The sequence below is a fragment of the Heliconius melpomene genome, chromosome 8 (assembly GCF_056956725.1).
Source record: "Heliconius melpomene rosina isolate 202511_hmr_F chromosome 8, ASM5695672v1, whole genome shotgun sequence".
NCBI classification, from domain to species: Eukaryota; Metazoa; Arthropoda; class Insecta; order Lepidoptera; family Nymphalidae; genus Heliconius; species Heliconius melpomene.
In genome coordinates, this window is record NC_140396.1 from 3,312,034 (window position 1) to 3,333,430 (window position 21,397).

The window sequence follows — 21,397 nt, forward strand, 5'->3', positions numbered from 1 at the left end:
TTTCTAATTTGACATGCAATTTATTCTGCCATGTTAATAACAACCGTCGCGTCGCTACGCAACCGTTACCGCGACATTTTGATATTCATCCTTATGAAAATAAATATAATAGTCACTATTAACATTTTATCTAGATTGAAATTATAGTTTACTGTATAGCATTCTAATAAATAGTTAAGGAGATGTCACTGATTCCAAATGACCTAGCTTACGGGCGCCATAGTATGACCGACGCGAACGGGCAGATGACATTGACGGACATTTATAAATTTTCATACATTTTCGAACTATTGTAAATGTTTATGTAATTATTTGCTGTTTATAATTAATTTAAGCTACACTTTGGTTCTCTTCTTATTTTATTTGATATTGCCCGCTAAAATCATCCTACTTAATAGAGAGAAATGTTTAATTATTTCGTAGAGTCGATATCTATGTACGCACGCACGGAAAACTTTAGGTACTTTTTCTAATATTAAGAATACCTATCCTTTAGTCACTTTTAATCCTTTTGTTGTTTCATTTCAATAACTCAGATAATTTTTTCTAATAATATGTCTCTACTTATTATTCTTTTTGATTATTAAAGCTTATATTTTCTTACTAATTCTATTGAAAATTGAAAATAATTTCATGAATATATTTAATAAATATTCTTATAGTTGAAGCAGGCGTAGCCGCGTCCGGGTCCACTAGTTTCAAATAATAATTATGGTATTAGGTAAACGTCAAAACAAATGTTTATTACGTAGAGTAATTTATTTTAAGACGACTGACGAATTATATGTTATAAAGTTTAGCTGGGTGACTGGGGTTCCACATTGGATCCAATTTTTTTTATGTCAACTGAAAATGCTCATCATGTTCAATAACTTTTCCTAATGCGTTGTATTGATATCTCTTATAGATTAGGCGGGCTGCTAGGCCTCCACATTAGGTATTCGGGCTATCAAAATAAATTATAGCCTATATGTAGGCGAAGACTAATAGCTATGCAACAAAAGAAGTTTCATTTAAATCCGTCCAGTAGTTTTTGAGTTAAAAAGCCACAACAGACAGACAGACAGACAAGAATTCCAAAAATCATATTTTTACCTTCTATTAGTTGTATTGAGTCCCCCTGACGTGTTTTTTTTCAGTTTATATTCAATGTACAGATTTTACCCTCTTTACAGTTTTATTATATATATAGATAACTCTTTTTAGTATTTATCAGAAAATAATACTTTTAATATTCTTCGCACTTCACTTCATGAAAAGAATTTAAAATATGTTAATTAATAATCTTTATAGATTACATAAATTTTGTCTTATATTCAAAATTATAAGACCAGGCATAATAAAAAAAAATAAAACAGTCAAATTGATAACCTCCTTTTCTTACAGAAGTCGGTTAAAAAATAAAACATACACATATATATGACAAGAAATTTATTTAGAGATCTACACCCCATTAAATGAAACATACAAATTAGTGCAATAAATATAATTTCCGAGGCTTTTATTTTAAACCACAATCATTTATTATAAAGTCAAAACATTATCTTAATAGTCCTATAATATAAGGCACATACAAATTTCTATATACTTCAACTCATTGTTATGTCAAAACTTCATATATTAATTAAACTTATTGAAACAAAATAATGTTTTATTTCATCTGAAATAAAAATAATTTCAATTAAAATTCATTTTATAATAATATTAATAATGTAAAAACATATCAGTTTTGTTTATACCTTCACTGGGTTATTTTCAACGACGTCATTCATACTTCTGGGAAAAAATAACTTTTCTTTTTCTTTACATATGTAGCATCAAGGTGATCTCTGCAAATTAAAAATTAATTAAGTAATATTAAATATAACCTAAAAAGCTCCCAATAACTAATAAAATAACATATCTAAGACGAAAGAACACTGCTAACAAAGTTAAATGATAGTTCTGCAAACTAACAAAAATGAACATTCAAATAAATACTGTAATTCTACATAATTTAAAAATGTAATAATATAAAAAGAAAAATAACAAACAACTACAAATAAATATGAACATTAGCATTTTGCAGAACTATGCACTTACAAGTAAGTTTAAGTGCTTCTTTCCTCTTAAATATGTGCCAAATTCCAGACAAGTTTTTATAAAAAGTGTATTTTTCATTATGCCTTAAACAAAACAAATTATTATAATATGGCATGGAAAAAATATACAATTATACAAAATAAAAACATGTACTTTTAAATGTAAGAAGCATAGTTCGCAGTTTGCAAGTTTAACAATATCTTTAATTTATTGATATATATATTTTTAACATATAAAAAATATATCAATAGATATAACAAGGCTATACGGATTGTATTACAGTTTTATATATTGTATTCTTTGTTATTACTAAATGAAATATTAATAACATTAATTACAAACAATTCATAACTTAAATAAAACAAATTGACTAAAAAAGAATATGTGTAATGATGAATTTTATAAATGATCCCTACAGTATAATGAAATAACCTGGTTCATCAAATATTTAAAAACAATCGAGACCACATTATATCTCGCAACATCCATTCCATATTGAAATATGTTGTTAGCACAATAACTTGACATGGGCATGCATATGTTATATAATAACAATGCTAAAGCCCATTGCGTTTGACTGTTTTTATTTAATCTTCTATTTAATAAACTTTGTGAAAATCTTGAACTTTTATTGAGAACAATGTTCCTTTGTAGTTCTTCTAGTTCCTGCGATGTTTGAAAACTGGGCATTTTCATATTATTTAGACTTATTTTAGTAATATTCGAGGATATTTAAAATAGAAGGCTTACCGCTTGTCGAAGTATGAGGATCGTGGCGATGTATTTTGAGAATGCTCTGTACTAGAAGGCTGGAATGTAAAGAAAAGAAATGTTAGTAACATATTACAAAGGGAAAGCTGAAAGGAAAAGAACTTGCGGCTTCATTGCTAACACAAGCGACATTGTGAAGAAAATAAATCTTCATACTGTCGCTTACAGCAGGGTAGGTAGGCCAAGTGTTGTATGATGATGTAACACAACTTACACATCAAAGTAAGCTACAATTAACGTTTCTAATTTCACATAATTTGGCATACATCATAAATAAAACTCACAGTATTCTCTTTATCCTCGCTATCAGAGGACACACGTCTATTCTTGCACAACTCCGGCTGACACCTGCAGGAACCCCGACATCCCTTCTCTGACTTTACGCAGCCGCACATTTTAGTGGAACAACTGCCTCTACAGGAACAATATGTTGACCCGTCACTTGCTCGCTTGACGCGCGCTCGCGGTGCCACTGAGGTGTTTACGTCTGATCCCTCTGATGTGAAGTTCATTGTGAGACGGGATCTTTGCGCCTGGAACATTTATTTTATTATATTTTGTATATACTCATTATATGTTAGCTTCACACTTTACTTCATATAGAGTAGATAGACATAACCATAACAGGCACATATATCCCTTTGCGCCTTGAAGAGCTCACCTGAATACGTTTAAACAATGGTGTAGCGCACCAGTCGGGGTCTTTCTGCAGGTCCTCCAACTCATCGTCCTCCTCATCAGTAGGAGCTACCGTATACTCCTCTCTCTTTAAATCTTCAATAGTAGAAACCTTGTTGGTTTGTTTTTTAGCTTTTTTGCCTGCATTTCGGAGTTCTTCGAGCTCATCTGCTAGTTTTTTCTGTAATATAAATATGCAAATTATATGAGTGTGACAAATAACATTAAATATACAATATGGAAAAATAAAACTAATTTTGTGATTGTTTCATTTAAGTTCATATACTTGCTATAGTTTTATTAAATTCTAAAACAATAATAAATTAACAAAAGAACAACAATATCAAAATACATACATTTTCCTGTTCCACTAGGTCCAGCCTGTCTTGTTGGTATTGTATGACGTTCTGCAGATGTTTGCACGCCTCGCTTCGGTCTCCGCTGCGTACGACCCCGCGTTGCAGCGCTACTAGGGCGCTTAGCTGTTCAAGTAAGAGTGGTTTTAATGAAGAACAAAAAATAATTATAAAATGTAATTTTTGATGTTATAAATGCACAAGGTTATCAAAAGATTGCCCTTAGATTGTGTCTAATAATTAATTGGAAACAAAGAATAAAGTGACTTTTAACAGAAACCTCTTCTATACTATTTTTATTCAATAGTGCAGCAGATGTGTAAAGTATTTTAGGATGTGTCCTAGGGTTGGATTGTTTATTCCAAATTTAATAATCTAAGTATAAGCAGCTATATATAAAAAATATATAACTATAAAAAGAATATTTGACTAATCGAAAAAAACATACCTTCTGTTCATTTTGCAACTTAACAGACGCTAATTGCTGTTCAAACTCAGCCTTGCTATTCTCAAATTCCACCATTACCCTGTCATATGATTCCTTCACCTCTTCATATCTTGCCTGGAAGCCTTTTTCACTTTGGTTTTGTAATTCTCGTTTGGCGTCCACTAGTAGCTCGAACAGACATTTGAGTGCAACTTTCGCTTCTAGCATGGATTGAATGTTGTCCCATTGGATGCGGGATTTGTTTTCTGGAATAATACAAGTTAAATTTAGTATTTTTGTTTATATCTCTTCTTCTTCACTTTCACTTCACGCTGTATCTGGAATTACTGAGTAGGTGTGAAAGGAATCTACTATTGACACTCTGTTCCACACATGAGGCCGAATGTCTGAGGCCTATTTGAGTGCCAGGACTCAATACCGCGATTTGCCTAGCGAAGATATAAAAATAATAAATATTTCATTCCCCCGTGTGCGTAATAATTCCCGTTTATTTTAGTATTGCAATCGGTCGCCAATATGGAATATAAAGAGCCACTCGAGAGCTAGTCGTGAAGTTGACTGAGGTTGGGCGAGGCGAGGAGTGTGAACTCACACTTTGCCTTCAGGGCTTTGTGAAATATGAATGAACTATCCGCGACGTTGCAAGAGTGTGTGACTTTGCATTGCAATTAGTTTCTGTGACTAATTCGCCAAAGAGCTTCACGAGTAGTGTAATGGTAAGTATGACTTAATTATCAAAGACTTGGACGGGTTCCAAGAGGCGCCGATTCAAATTCCGCCACATCCATTTTTTACATGTTCTATAAAATAATATTATTTACCCTGATCAGCAGTTAATATTTTTTGTTGTAAATCAGATATTTGCGCTTTACGAAGCGCAAGATCGTCTTCTAATTCGGCTATCTTCTTCCTATGGGTCTCACTGTCTGTACTGTTGCGCAGAGTTTCTATTTGTTCTGTTATCCAGGCTCTGTGAATATTAAGGTAAATATCTTAAAGTATAAATACATTATTTTTTATGAAAAATTAATAATCGAACAGGAAAAAATATATATAATGTTGTGATGACAATGACATATTGTTTGTTGAGTTGCGGAACTAAACTACCAGAGCCCGGGAATTGTTCGAATATAATCAATCTCCTCACTTATCATTCTATGCATTATTTGTTTCATTCTAAACGTTAATAGTAATTTAAGTGAGAACCAAACTGATCACTACCGAAAATTTCTGGCATACCAAATGTGTCCAAGCTTTCTAAATCTAATTTACATATATGTATTAAAATTAGAAAACATATAGGTTTTACCTATACTCCATCAATTCCTCTAGAGACTTCTCAGCTTCCACAATACTAAGATGCACCTCCAACTCCTGTTCAATGTACTGTTGCACCGCGCCCGTTTTCAGGCTGCCTTTGGCGTTGCGCTTGATTGCGGTTTGCTTTTGTCTGTCTAAGGCTTCCTGAATATAAAAAGTAAATTGTTTTTATAAATATAATTAATTTGTAAATATATACAATCTTTTAGAAACTAACTAAACCACATATTACATAAAATGTAAAAAAGGGAAAGTGACTTAAGTATTTCCAATCACAATTATACTTCCTACTAATAATATTCTAATCCTAATCTATATATATAAAAGGACTTGTCCTCACTGACTGAGGTAAGACACACACACAGCCATAACCGCTGATGGTAGAAACGTGAAATTTGGACAGATGTTTACTTTCGTAATCTGGACATCCACTAAGAAGGGATTTTGTAAAATTTTAACTCTAAAGGGGTGAAATAAGGGTTGAAAGTTTGTATGGAAAAAAATTTATATCGGCACCGATTCTTATAAAATTTGAAATTTCGATTTTCAAAAGTATTTAATTGAACACATGTTTCATGGTTTATTAGAATTCACCCCTAAATAAGCAAGCGAAGCTGCGCGCGTCCGCTAGTTATATTATAAATCTGAATACTTGTAAGGATGTATACAGGTATATATCCACTACACAGATCGGCTACAATTAAAAATTAGGGTATAATATAACAATAAATTTAAACTGGTAAAAACACATTTGGATAGCAAGTTAAAAAAAAACCTACCTTAAGCCGTTTGTTAACTGCCACAGCTTCCTCCATCTTCCGTTTCAGCACATTCTGTTGTTTAGCGTGCAGAGACTCCATCTTGGCCATGGCGGTCGCACGTTTGCGGTCCTCGTTGCGAAGCTTTAGTAAAGCGCGTTCGTTATCCGCCTTCCATTTGCGGAACTTCTCGCTCTCTTCGCGCATTTGACGGATTATTTTCACCTTTTTAGTAATAGTAATATTGGTTTCATAAAAAAAGTTTTATAAAAAAAGTTAAGGCGCAGTGGCACAAGCGTGTGACTGTAAACGCGATGGTTGTGGGTTTGATTCCTACTCGGGGAATTAAACATTTAACAATTCCATTTCTTAGTTACCAAAGTAACAAGACAAAGCGTGGCGTTAGTTTCAGCCACTGAACAAGCAATGTCTCGAAAAATCGGCGGAATGTATGGAACGGTTATCTCTCTACCTATCCTGCTATATGCAGGATACAGCGTGAAGCTAAAAAACATTTTGTAGAAATGGTATAAGCCCATTATTACACATTTAATACGATTTAAAATAATATTATAAATTACACAGGACTTGTTTTCATTATTTTCATAACACTAATCATTTTACACTAAAGTATTGTTAATACCAAGATAAATACAGCTTCACGCTGTGTTCCGCACATAGTAGGGTAGGCAGTGGGAACCTGGTGTTAAAATACCCCATTCCCTAAAAGTAGATATAATTTTTCAAAAAATCTTACTTTAGTAGCCTTCATGGCCCGTAATTCAGCATTGAGGGCGGCGATCTTAGCTTCGTTCTTCTCTTTCATTTTAATAATATTGGCTTGTTGCTGACATTTCTTCTTTAGGTCAGTTATCTCAGACTCCAAAGCCGATACTTTAGTACGACGTTCTTCGTGTGAGGGATCTTTAGTCTATACAAGTAATAAAAAATATTTTAGATTTCATTAATAGAATTTCTATATATTTTATACGTACAAAAACTATATATGTAAAGCTTAATCATGCAACTGTCAGTAAGAAAGTGTTATATTTTTCTTAAAGAACTTCAGTATGTATAAAATACTACTACTAATAACTATACCCAAAATAAACAAAAGTTTACTATATATTTAACCTGTTTGTGTAATGATTATAATTGGCTTCGATTTCCACGTCAGGCTTAGAAGAACACTAAGGGCACATACTTTTCTTATGTGCAAATTTTTATGTGTGTTCCAAAAAAGTATTTTTCTTTTCCAAGTGTGGAACATTATATCATACTAATAAATTCAAATTCAAAATATTCTTTATTCAAATAAACTTATAATAAGCACTTTTGAATTGTCAAATGAACTTATGAACAAAAAGCTACCACCGGTTCGGAAGGCAGTTCTGCTGAGAAGAGCCGGCAAGAAACTCAACAGTTGCTCTTTTCAAAATCAATGGTACAATCTATTACATTAGTTGGCAGCTATCCTGCATTACATTTAATAGACAATAATTCCATACATGTTTGTCCTCTAAATATTCTTGAACAGTGGAATAAGCTTTACTCGTCAGAATTTTTTTTACGGATATTTTAAATTTTGGAAGTGGCAAACCTAGAATACACTGCGGAATTTTATTATATACACGTATGCTCAGACCCATAAAAGATTTATTAACTTTTTGGAGGCGAAAACTTGGAGTAACAATCTTATCTTTATTTCTCGTTCCTATCGTATGATTGTCACTATGTTTACTTTGACAATGTATATTTTGTATATTTAATAATATTTGAAGACCTGATTACCTTAGTTTGCTTCAACTGTTGTAAAAGCTCATCCCTTTCTCTTTCCAGTTTAGATATTTTTTCTTCATTTTCTTTCAAATTATTGTGGCTGTCCAACATTTCCTTGTTGTTCTCCAATATGGCTTGAACTACGGAAGCCTTGATGGCCATCGCGCGGTTTAGCTCTTGCAGTTCTTGATTCAAAGCCACCTGTAATTAACAATCACAATTAATATTATTTTTTTACTATAAAGTTAGTTACTATAAAGATACATTTAATGTATAATATTCTTTTGATGAGCATAAACACTAAATAAAATGTAATAATTTTAGCTTTTCAGTAAGAGGTTAGGCATTGAAAACCTGGGAACCTAGTAGTTAAGACACTATGTCGCCAGTAAGACTCCACTCGCCACCTTCCGCCGAATTCTGAGGACATTGCATGTTGAGTGACAGAATTCAACAAAACTGATGAATTCCGTCAGGCAAATTTGTTGAACGAGGATTGAGTATATAAAATATCTTATCATTTCCTTGAATGGGAATTGAACCCACAACCTGTCGCGTTTACTGTCGCACGTTTGTGCAGGTGTGCACCTCAATATGCATCAACAACAAATATTATAATTCATATTTTTTTATGTCACTAAGTGTAAAATAAAAAAATAAAAAGTCTTCTATTTTAGTCACAAATACCTACATAACATTTAAATTTAATACAAATTTGATAAAATAAAAACACTTGAAACAAACAAGTTATATGAGAACTCAATATTACCTGTCCCATTGCCCTCTTTTCTTCCTCCAATACTGCCTGATCTTCGTTCAAAACTATTATTTCATCTTCCTTGTCCCCTACCGAGTCTTGTTTTACAAAGGACAATTTTATTTCGTGGTCTATTAACTCTTCGTTGGTTTTTAAGTTAACAGATTGTAAATCTTCCAATCTAAGAATCATAATAACGGTAAAAGTTTAAGTTTATATTCTGACTAGTGGACCCGGACGCGGCTACGCCTGCTTGAACTATAAGAATATTTTCGCGTCGGTCATACTCATACTATGCCGCCCGAAGGCTAGGTCATTTCGAATCAGTGACATCTCCTTAATTATTTATTAGAATGTTATACACTAAACTGTCATTTCAATCTAGATAAAATACTAAAAGTGACTATTATATTTATTTTCATAAGGATGAATATCAAAATGTCCCGGTAACGGTTGCGTAGCGACGCGACGGTTGTTATTAACATGGCAGAATAAATTGCATGTCAAATTAGAAAGTACTTTAAAATATATTAGTTTATATGTATAATGTAATGTTATATAGCCTATAGCACTTCTGAAGAATGCAGCTTTCATACAAAACAAAAACAATGTAAATCGGATCAGTAGATCCAAAGATCTTAGCATTCAAACAAACAAACAAACAAACAAACTCTTCCGCTTTATTATTTATATTCTGATATGTATAAGATCTTTGTTTTTAAAACTTCTTACTTTTTCCTACATAGCATTATAGTCAGAGGGAACCTAGAGTAAATGGCAAATTAGGTTAACATGAAACTAGTAATGTGAAAGTACGCAAACATATGTAACATCTACAATGAGGTATTTGAATAATAAAATTACAAAAAAAACAATTCAGAACTAAATTTACCTATGAGAACCAATAAAAAAAAACAAATTTACCTAGATTTCACCTCCTTCAAGTAATCAACCACAGAGTTTCTGTTTGCATTATCATCTTGAGAACCTTCAGTCATGTTAAGATTTTCTATAGTTTGATTACATTGTTCGGTTAGCTCATTCAGCTTCCTTTCAATTTTATCCTTAGCAGCTTCAGCTAATAACGCTTTTTCACATAAATTGGTATTTTCTATTAACATATTGTTCAAATGTTCTGTAACTTGTTTATGTTTTTTCAAAAGTTCTGAATATTTGGTTTTTTCTCTATCTAATTCTTCTTGTAGTTGTTCATTATTTTGTTCACTCACTGTTGGTATTTTGCCTATTAGTTGTAAACGAAGTTCATTCACTAGGTTGTTTAATCTGTAGAAAAACAATGTTTTATATATAAAATAATATGAACCAATTATGATTTTACAATAGAAATGTAAATACCCTATACACTACACTACTTCTACCACATGCAACATAAAAACTTATAATGAAATTGAACTAAATTATATAAATAACACAGCACCAATCTCTATATCAATATTTGTAATATTAAATAACGCACATTTTCGTCACAACTTCGATAGCTTTTGAACAAATTTTATTGGACTATATACGAAATAAATACATATGTGTAATGTTAGCAAATGAAATAATCACATTATAAGGTAAAAATTAAAATTGTATATTTGAAAAAATAAAATGGACATACTTTTGTATGATTCATACATTAAAAATAACTCCACAATAACATAATAACCAAAGAAAAACGCAAAAATAATCAAATACTTTACCTAACAATCTCCGCAGCTTTAGCATCTTGGTTTATTATGGGCTTGTTACGTATACGCCTAGCCCGATCCGCGTATCGCAGTGTTGAGACCGTCTCGTCCAGATTATAGTCCGCTGGACTCACACATGCCACCATTAGGGTTAAGGAATTACCTCCTAAGCTGTCTGTGAAGTGATCATTTTAAGCTTACAAGTTTGTTTTGTTGAACAATTAATTTGAGAAACTACTGTTGAGATTTGTCGGATATTTTTTTTTTATTGACGGAAGCTAAGATATAATTAGAAAATTTCAACAACTAAGCTAAAACGTTTTTATACCTTGTAACAATCTAGTGAGCTTGCTGTCTCTATAACTAATAAAGCTCCTATTGGTTCCATCTCCGAGTGCTGATATCACATTGCCCAATGCCAACAGGCCTTGGTTGATCTTCACACCTTCTCTCAAACGCTCCCCGCTCGCTTTCGTCTTTTTAATACGCTCGGAGCCAGCTAAGTCAACTAAGTGAAACTTTGAAGTTGTTGCTATGTTTCTGAAATTTATAGAATATTTATTGTTTATTAGCTTTACTCTGTATCCCCCGCACACAATCGGGTAGGCAGAGGGAATTTAATGTAAAGACATTTCATTCTCATTAAGACACTTCCGTTCTCTACTTTCCACCGAATTCTAGAAGCAATGTGTGTGTGAGGCAGATCGAAAAAATTAAAATATTAAAATATTTCGTTGCATCGATTGTAAATCAAACCGCACACATACAGTTGCATGTTTATGACCCTGCAGCGTAACTGGCCCATTTTTTGAATATAGAAAAATCAATTTATTTGTGACACACGTTATGCGCTATAATGACTATAATTTAATATTTAAACATGCTGTATATGATATAACATCTTTATATCTATAGACATGAAGTTTTAATGAAGTAAAACAACAAAACTATTATAAATATCCAAATAAAGCATAATAAAATGCATCATGCATAACTATTTCAGTTTCTTAAATTATTCTGAATCTATAATAAAAAATGATAATAAAAAAAAAATGTGTCATCAAATAATGATCATCAATAATTTACATTTCACTACTTGCAACTTACTTGTTACTCCGGCTCTCTTTAGCAATGATAATAGTGAAAACTGCATGACTTCTACTAGAGGCCTGGTTCATGGCGGTGGAGCCAGTCACGCGACCTGATGACCCCCGTTCTAATGCCATCATGGTCTCCATTGTCGATGTTACTGGCATCTCGGTGATACCTAAGAATTGATAATAATAATTAAACCCTAATATTAAAGATAAACACAAAATGGTAGGAAAGCTTACGAAAACACAATAGCGACAACTACATTTAAATCAGGTAAACCGTTTCTGAGATTAGCCTGCAATAACACACAGACAAACAGACAAATTCTAAAACAACATTGCAAACATTCCAAAATAATAGTGATCACTAATCACATTTTAATTCATTTGCACAATTTCTCAGGAACCCCATAGGATGAAGGCCTTCACCATGTCCAAACTAACTGCCGCAACCCAGCAATGGGTTAGGTAAATCAGAAGATCACCAGTTGAGTGACCATGTCGGAAGCCATATTGACAGTCATTAATCAATGGGTGATCCTCCAAACCAAGCCTCCTCATGACTTTCGAGAGTACAAGTATCTCTATAACACATTATAATAATATTTTAACTAGAAAGCAAGCCTAACTGCATTTAGAATAATCACTTACCAGGCAAAATGACACCTTTGTTGGCATCTTCCCTAATTTCAATGATACTGTGATTTCTTTCTTTACCAGATAACAAATCATAACATTGCTCCTGGTACAGTTCCATAAATGAAACACTGACTTTGAATATAAATTTGTCCTCATGCAATTCAATGAAGTCAAATATGTCGGCAACAGCTTGTGGTATTACACCTGTAATTTTTCATATTAATTTTATTAAGCAGAATTTTATTATCTTGGAAATTAGGCAGAGTGCCTTTGCTATACAAGAACAAAATGTGAAATTGACTTTGTCATGTTAATCTAAACACTTACCTAACTTAGTGGAGTCCCCATCAGATCCTGAGTAATTTGTTCCCATTGTGTATGTTTTTCCAGAGCCAGTCTGGCCATATGCTAATATTGTCACATTATATCCTGTTAAATTAAATTGCTTTTGTATATACTTATAAATAAATAATACTTTATATTTTTACTTAACTGTTAAATAGTCATATTAAATGTAGATTTTATTATGTTGCCTTTATTATTATTATTATTTTTATATATTATATAAAAGATATTTCAATTATAATAACTTTAGGGACATCAATTGATCATAAAAAGATTGAAAGATAAAGAAGCTCAATTATATAATTCTATTCTGTGATAATCAAAGAGTTCAATAGCCCTCGGGCCTTTATGAAGCAAACAAGAGAAGTTGAGAAGTTTATAAGGTGTTAAAATTTAAATTACATGTTTATTTCTTATTTCCATTACTTCACTCTGGTTTTGAGGCAAAGCACTACCACTCAACATGCAATACCTCCAGAATTCAGTGGAAAGCGGGGAAGGGAGCGTCTTAACACTAGGTTCCTCTGCCTAATCTGTGTGTGGGATACATCGTGAAACTGATAAAATATAATACTAAAATAATAACATTTTCTAAATTCCACTTCATTTCTTGTTTCCAAAATAAAAAAAGTCATACCTTGGAAAAGTCTCCCAATTAATCCTTTTACTGCAGTATCGTAAAATTCCTGTTGAGTTATATGTTGAGGAAACACATAGTTGTATGTAAATGCTAAATCTTTGATTTGCACTTGGGACTCTCCTGATACAACGTCTATACATTCGTCGCAGAATCTTTCAGTTTCACTTCTCATTAGAGGCCTTATCCTAAGGGCTACTTGCACCGCGTCAATAGCTTTATTGGTTTCCCCTTCCACCATTTTGGAAAATTTTGTCAATTTTTCGTTAAATTTAAGCCTTAATGTTAGTGGTTTAATATTTTTCACGTGCTAGTCATGACCGTTTTTTTCTTTCATTACCGTGTTTTACGAGTAATGTCAACTTTTGTTTTTTAAGTGGCCTCTTTTCTTAACAGCCAGTGACTAATATATAAATTTGCTGCAAAAATCAAGGTAATATAATAAATATTTTTTCAATAAACAGCTAAATATGTAATTAACAGAAAGAACTTAAGAAGTGATTACAACGGATAATGTTAGTATAAGAAATATCATGTAACGGTTTATTTACCTGCAAATATGTTAGAACAACAAAATATCGATAACAATGTTATTACCGAATATTAAGAAAACCTAATTTTAATATCAGTTTTTCGAAGAAAGCTCACTTTTTACATGTTGTGACTAAAACTTTCAAAATCATTAAAAAGAACGGTTGGGTTAGTGCAATATTCAAAATTAGTGCTGCCATTAAAGAATATTATACACCATAGAGTTGGTTGCCATTTATTATGAAAAAATACTGTATTACATAAATATATAAAAATAATATGACATATTATAAAAAAATAAAGAAATATAATTTTGTTTTAGATAAATTAAAAACAATCAACTTTTAGCCTTCTAAGTTATTTACTTTATGTGGTGCCTGTACACTTATATATATTATATAAGTGTACACGCACCATTACTATATATTATGATCTATAACATTACTATATATTTATTAAGCACTACATTAAATGTTGTGCCCAATGTAGTACTAAAATATGAAAATCTAATATACCGTGCCGTAGTTTCACTTAAGATAAGATCTGTCATTATACTTTTATTTCTTTAGTTTTGGTTTATCTGTATTTTGTATGTACTCCAGCAAATGTGTTCTGTGACTCCAAGTTGATTATTGTCAATTTGTCAAACATTAAAAAGGAGCGAAAATCACAAAATCTGACCCAAAATAAATAATAGTTATATAATTTTTTTAAATTAGTTAGCAATATTATCTTTAAGTAAGAACAGTCTACATAGTGATGATTTCGTATTTAAGGATGATTTATTTTTAACATTGTTAAAATTTACGTCATGCCACCTAAAACGCGAAAAACGAAAGCTTCTAAAGCATTAAAAGAAAATGAATGTGTTGTGAAATCTAAGACCATAAAAGGTTCTGTTAAAAATACTAAGCCTACAAGAAAAGCTTTAGCTGACAAAACTAATTCCGCTTCGGACGACAATGCCTCGATACTCGTTGAAAATGTTACAAAGTCCTCCAAGTCTGTAGCGAAATCGCAGAATCAATGCGAAAATAATAATTTAAGACCACGTCGTATCATAAAACTTCCCAACCGTTACAATGAGAATGTTATATCAACGAGTTTATTCAATAATAAGGAAAATTCTTCCACTACCAAAAATAGTCTTAAAACTGTAAAAGTTAAGACACCAGAAGCGATAAAAGAACCTGTTAGTATAATAACTCCATTGAAATTACCTGTTTGTGTTTTAGACAACAGTTTACTAAAAAATCGTCCAAAACGAATTTGTAGGTTACCAAATAAGTTTGATGATCATTCCATTAGTCCAAATAAGTTCATACCCGTACAACCTATCAATGCCAGTACTCCATTAGCAGACAAAGCGAAAATAATAATTAAAGAAAATGTTAAAAGATCCAAAATGCCTCACAATAAAACTAAACCTAAGTCTGTTTTTCAAAAACCATTACAATCTTCTAAAACAGTTTCTACGCAGAATACAATAAGAAGTTATTTAAGTAAAGCACCTGCCGACACAAATAATAATCCTAAACATACAAAACTAAATCTTAAAGCATCAGCTAGAAAATCACCTTCTACAAAAACTACTATAAGCATACTGAGGAAAGATATATCTGATAATGTTAAAGAAAAAACACTCAAAAGAAATTCTAGTAAAGTTGATGTTTATGAATTTACTTATGATCCAAATGAAGAACCACCTCCACCTAAGAAAAAAAAGAAGAAAGTTGTAAGGAAACCAGCAAAACCTAAAACATTTACTGTTAAGAATAACTATGATAAAAATTTGGCTAAGGCTTTAGCCACACTAAAGCATACGGTTGCTACAAAATCATCACCACCAAAAATTATGAATGAACGAGCACATATTAAGAAAAAAATAATGTTAAACAATGAGGCAAATTCTGATCAGAAACAAACCGTAAATATTAACGAAAGTATCAATGAAAGGAATTACAATTCTGTAAGAGTAGAGGATATAGCTTTAGATATGCAAGTAGAAGATGATAACATAGATTATTCACCAGTTAACTCACCAAGTCAACCTAAAACTCCATGTAATCAAAACATAGAAAAATTATTGGAACCTAATCCTCAGGATATTAGTTTCTTTGATGAACTTCCAGCTGCAAATAGTAGTATGAACTCCTCAAGACATCCCTTAGCTAGTCCATGGAGGGTGGAATTTGGTAGTTTACCTATAAAATGGCAAGTAAATACTTATGTAAAACCAAATATGACTCCAGCATTTGAAAGTTCTTTTATTAATTTTAGTGATAGCAAAAAAAAACATGTATACACTAATATTGTGCCAGAAGGTAATGTTTCTCTTCCCGAAATAGTTGATAGCCCTAATTTAAAACAAACTAGTATAATTTCATTCATAAAAGAAGTGGTAGAAAAAAGTGCCAATAAAAAAAAGAAAATGAAAGCAACACCAGTCAAAGCCAATTCTCTCTTTGAGGATACAAACACGTCATTTGTATCAGAAAATATAAAAAATAAAATAAATAAAAATAATAGTAATAATACTAGTTCAGGAACAGACAACGAGAATGTACATAATAATGATCAAAATGAAAAATCTGATGAAAATAATACTTATTTTGGTTTCGACGATACTGAAGACCAAGAAAATATTTCACCTAAAAAGAAAAATAAAGCTAGAACATTAAGAGCCAGAACTAGGGGTATATTGCAAGAATTGAATAAGCAAAAGGGTCCAATGCGGGCAGTTATACCACTCATTGCGAAATCTAAATCTATTAACAATACTGAAGGAATAAATAAATTATTTGGTGATGTGAAGTCGGCTACAGAGCCCCCAGTTTTTCTGGAACCATCTGTCAATATTAATAATAAAGCTACTTTAACTGAATCAACTGTACCAGATGTGGACAATGAAGACTCACAATCTGTTCATTTGTTTGAAGATATAGATGTAGTACATCATCAAAAGGTAATTCTATTTTTTTCTGTATACCTTCACACTGTAACCTGCAGATAGCAGGGTAGGCAGCTGTAACAGTTATTAAGACAATTCTGGTCCTATCATTCCTCAAAATTCTGGAGGCGACACACAAGTAGCGACATTACTATATTCTCCTCAACATTTATTTTCCAATGCCAAAGAAGATGCTGTATTAGGGAACCATTTAGCAATTATACATATTTTTCTCGCATTACAATTTATTGATTCATTACATATTGTGTAACTCTGGTCTTGCACAGGGATGTGGGCGGCGGTGATCACTTCCCATCAAGTAGGAGCCAAACGCTTGCCTTGCGCTATTCCATTAAAAAAAAATTCAATAATTTACCTCAGACTGTTATTGATATATTACCTTTTAATTATCACCATTTTTGTGACCTAGAACTTGAGTTATGTTCTGAGTGAATATAAAACTCTGATGTCATGATCAACTCTTCTTGACATTTAACAAAGAATGTTTTTAATTTGATTGTTCATTACAAAATACTAATATTAAATTTACAGAGCAAACAATACAAATTATATCACATTAATTTTAAATTTCAGCCCATACGTAAAAGTTATGGTAAACCTAAAAGGGTAGCATTCCGTAAGAACACTATGGATAGTGACTCAAGCTCATTGAGTGATGTTGATCAAGCGTCAAGTGGTGAGGACTTAGATGATTTGTCATTTAAATTACCCACAGAAAAGCCTAAAAGAGTTATTAAGAAAAAGAAAACAAAGAAGCAAATGTTGTCCAAGAAAGAGGTAAGGAATTCTTTTTTTTACATTCACCTTTATCCTATATATAGTAAATTTGAGGGAACCTATTGTGAACATATTATGTTCTTCACCAAATTTGAGACATTGTGTGTTAAGTGATGAAACTTTTATGTTACATGAGGATGTAAAAATAATTCATACCTTTGAGTGTAGACTGAAGTTACAATCATTGAGTTTCCTGACAGACATTATGTTATTAGCTTTTTAAGGATATAGCAGGATAGGCAGAGGGATTGTCAAAGTGTCTTAACAATGTGTAGTGTTAAGAGAAGACACTACACATACCTACTACACACATTCTCCATGCACTACTAAACATTGTGTTTTGCCTTGTTTCCAATGAAATGAAAATTTTTAATAATTCATTGAATGTAAATCACATCTACAAATGTCACATTCACAGGGACACACCTGTGGTGACGGCCACGATAGCCTTTTATAGGATGTAATACTCAAATAATAAATGATTTTTACTGGTTTCAGGAAAAAGAAGTGGAGGCTTGGGCAGCGAGTTTCAATTCTATGTGTGAAGATATAGATGAATTTGACCTGGTAGTTGAATAATGTGTACTTCATTTATATAGTTTAAGTATTCATTTAAAAATAGATTGCTTATTTAATGTTTCATTTTAAAAGAAAAGTGCAATTTCCACACAAAAAATGTTTTTAAAATAGTTGTTTCATAACTTTTTTGTATTTTTTTTAATGTTACTCAGTCTTACTAACATGGTTGGGGACTTAATTTTTTTTTTCTTAAATCTTAATATGTATAACTAAAACGGAATGTAAAGTGATGTCATACTGACATTCTCTATATACATAAATAAACTATATATTAAGCTATAAGCACATATGCTATAAGTAAGCGATAAAAGTTAAATAATAACTTATTTATAATATTAATATAGGGTGGCTAACTATGCTATAGTATTTGTAACTGTACTATATATTTTTGGATGTGTGTACTATGTACTGTTAAAGAAATATATAGTACCCTAAAATACTTGAAAATAAAGAGATATAGAAAAGTACTATTATATTGGCAACCCTAAATATGGGATCAAGTTTTATATATTTACGAGTTTAATTTTAATTTATTTTAAATTAAAATTATGAGTGCCATTAGATATAAGCTTCATTTATTATTCATTGACATTATGGGAACATTTTAAATTTTAAGATTAATCATGACTATGTAAAAACGGGTGTATTTTGATTTAATTAACATATTTTTAGTTTATTTTGGTAAAATAGTGAGATGCCGGAGTAACGTCTCATTTTTTATTTTGAAATCTCATATTGCATGACAATTTTTTAATTTTGACATTTTTTTAAATAAGGATAATGATTAGTTTTAATTTAAAAGCAGACAATGTGTTTTGCATTTATTATTAGATGTAGTGCATATAATATAATTTTATTTTGTAATAAAATTATTGAATACAAGAAGTGTTTATTTATTTATTCATCATTCCATTTTTCGTTGAATCCTATAACTACAATACCTTCGAAAGAAAATTAATAAAAAATCCAAATTGTCATTAAAATGAAAATGTAGCTGTTTTATAGGAATGATTACATATTATTTTCCAAAGTTCTAAGTTAAGGAAGCAAATTGTTAAACTTTAAATAGATTTGAGCTGATTTTCTTATAATGATTTTTATGAGTTTTGCTGTTGAGTCGTTTTATTATGTAATTTCCAAATTTTTGTTTTTAATTATATATTGTTGTAGAATAATTTAGATAAAAATACAAATTAAAATAGTTAGGCCAATAAATTAAATTTATAACATAATGTTACTTGTGTTTTTAGCTCCATCTATTGGTTATATTATAAATATATTTCTAATTGTTACAATCAACAAGAGATGGCGTTAGTTCTTTATATAATAGTTTCTTATTAAATAGTAGAGTAAAGAAAATTAGACCATAGTATTTGTATACAAATTCAGTATAAATAAGGTTTACACTAAAATATATTAATTACTTTTCTTTATATTTTCGTTTCTTCGCTCTGGCAAAACGGCGTTGAATTCCGCCACTCAACACGCAATCCCTCCAGAATTCGGCGGAAAGTGGGGATCGGAGGGTCTTAACACTAGGTTCCCTCTACCTACTTTGATTTATGCGGGATGTAATGTGAAGTTAATTTATTTGATTTAAATTTTCTTATTAAAATATTCTTTTATAGGATAGTTTTCGAAATTATTTTGAGAAGACTTGCCAACGTGTAAATTTCTCGTTTGTGCCTTAGATAATTGTACTACAGATGGCGCTCCATGTATATTTATCGTAAGTTGTAAGTCACATAGGAGTCTCTATGTTAAGTAAAAGAAGAATACCTACTTTATTATTTATTCAAGAACATTAAAACAATGTCGGATTTTACTATTTTTTATGATCTTGCCTGTGGCTTGTTTGTATGATATATAGAACTATTTCTGAAATAAAAAAGTGCTATCCACACGCTTAGGAATAGAAAAAATAAAATAAAATAATAAGCACTTCTTGATTTATTTTAAATTTTATTTAGATTGTAAACAAGGTAAATAAAGGCAATGTAAATAAAGGAATAATATATTGAAAATTATACAAATATTCTCAGCACTTAACGATTTCACACTTCGCATCGAAAATTGGACAGATAGTGGGGTACGTAGTGATTCCGTCTTAGGTTCCGTCTGGTTCCCTTCTATATGCGAGATACAGCGTGGAGCTAAAAAAATAATAAATTTATCTAGTGCATATTTATAACAAGAAAAATAAGTTTCTAACAAGAAGAACTTATAACAAGAAAGAAGAAGAAAAATAATTTTTCGTTTGCTTAAATATAATAAATGCCACACATACGTTCATAGCTTCTAGCATAGTGGCATAGTATTTTTTTGTAGAATTTTATATTGAGTAAATAGTCACGCACACAATATGATTTTGTGCGACATGAAAAAATACTGAATAAAAATCTCTATCTGGTAAAAACACAGCTTCACAGGGCAGCACAGCAGGGTAGGCAGAGGGAGCCTGGTGTTAATATCCTTCGCTCCTCGATGAATGGAGGCATTTCTGTTGAGTGACAGAACTAATGCCGCGTTTTATCTCGACACCAGAGAGAACAAATGATAGAGAATCGAACCTGCAACCTCTCGTGTTTACAGTCACAAGCTTACATCTAAAATTATAGTGGAAAATGTTAGATTGTGTGCGATATATTTCACAAATTGTACTCGGTATAATCTATACTAATATAATAAAGCGAAAGAGTTTGTTTGTTTGTTTGTATGTTTGTTTGAACGCTAAGATTTCTGGATCTACTGGATCGATTTACTTTGTTTTTGTTTTGTATGAAAGCTGCCTTCTGAAGAAGTGCTATAGGCTATATAACATTACATTACACATATATACTAATATATTTTAAAGTACTTTCTAATTTGACATGCAATTTATTCTGCCATGTTAATAACAACCGTCGCGTCGCTACGCAACCGTTACCGCGACATTTTGATATTCATCCTTATGAAAATAAATATAATATAATAGTCACTTTTAGCATTTCATCTAGATTGAAATTATATTTGTATAGAAATTATATTCTCATATTTCAAGCAGGCGTAGCCGCGTCCGGGTCCGCTAGTATTTTTATGTTTTGGATACATGCTTAGACAAATCAACTACTACGGAATCGCCGCTTTAGTCATCTAGATGGCATATCACTTAAAGATAATTAATTGCACCATTTTTAGTAAT

General features: G+C 31.3%; 2 protein-coding genes across 2 annotated transcripts; one reads left to right on the forward strand and one right to left on the reverse strand.

The window, feature by feature from the left end:
• Window positions 1-1,418: 1,418 nt before the first annotated feature.
• Window positions 1,419-14,070, reverse strand: LOC146536697 (chromosome-associated kinesin KIF4-like). The gene is made up of 21 exons (XM_085189396.1): window positions 13,910-14,070; window positions 13,359-13,777; window positions 12,704-12,805; window positions 12,389-12,580; window positions 11,751-11,910; window positions 10,972-11,183; window positions 10,656-10,818; window positions 9,874-10,233; window positions 8,962-9,130; window positions 8,205-8,393; window positions 7,171-7,344; window positions 6,435-6,638; window positions 5,645-5,799; window positions 5,157-5,305; window positions 4,336-4,580; window positions 3,888-4,013; window positions 3,515-3,712; window positions 3,138-3,386; window positions 2,833-2,891; window positions 1,740-1,829; window positions 1,419-1,660 (listed from the first exon to the last, which is right to left on the reverse strand). The coding sequence occupies exons 2-20, from the start codon at window positions 13,597-13,599 to the stop codon at window positions 1,769-1,771; spliced, it is 3,408 nt and encodes a 1,135-aa protein (XP_085045522.1). The 5' UTR covers window positions 13,600-13,777; window positions 13,910-14,070; the 3' UTR covers window positions 1,419-1,660; window positions 1,740-1,768.
• Window positions 14,071-14,556: 486 nt separating this feature from the next.
• Window positions 14,557-19,098, forward strand: LOC146536698 (uncharacterized). Its single transcript, XM_085188995.1, has 3 exons — window positions 14,557-16,854; window positions 17,434-17,637; window positions 18,136-19,098. The coding sequence occupies exons 1-3, from the start codon at window positions 14,701-14,703 to the stop codon at window positions 18,214-18,216; spliced, it is 2,439 nt and encodes an 812-aa protein (XP_085045121.1). The 5' UTR covers window positions 14,557-14,700; the 3' UTR covers window positions 18,217-19,098.
• The last annotated feature ends 2,299 nt before the right edge of the window (window positions 19,099-21,397 follow it).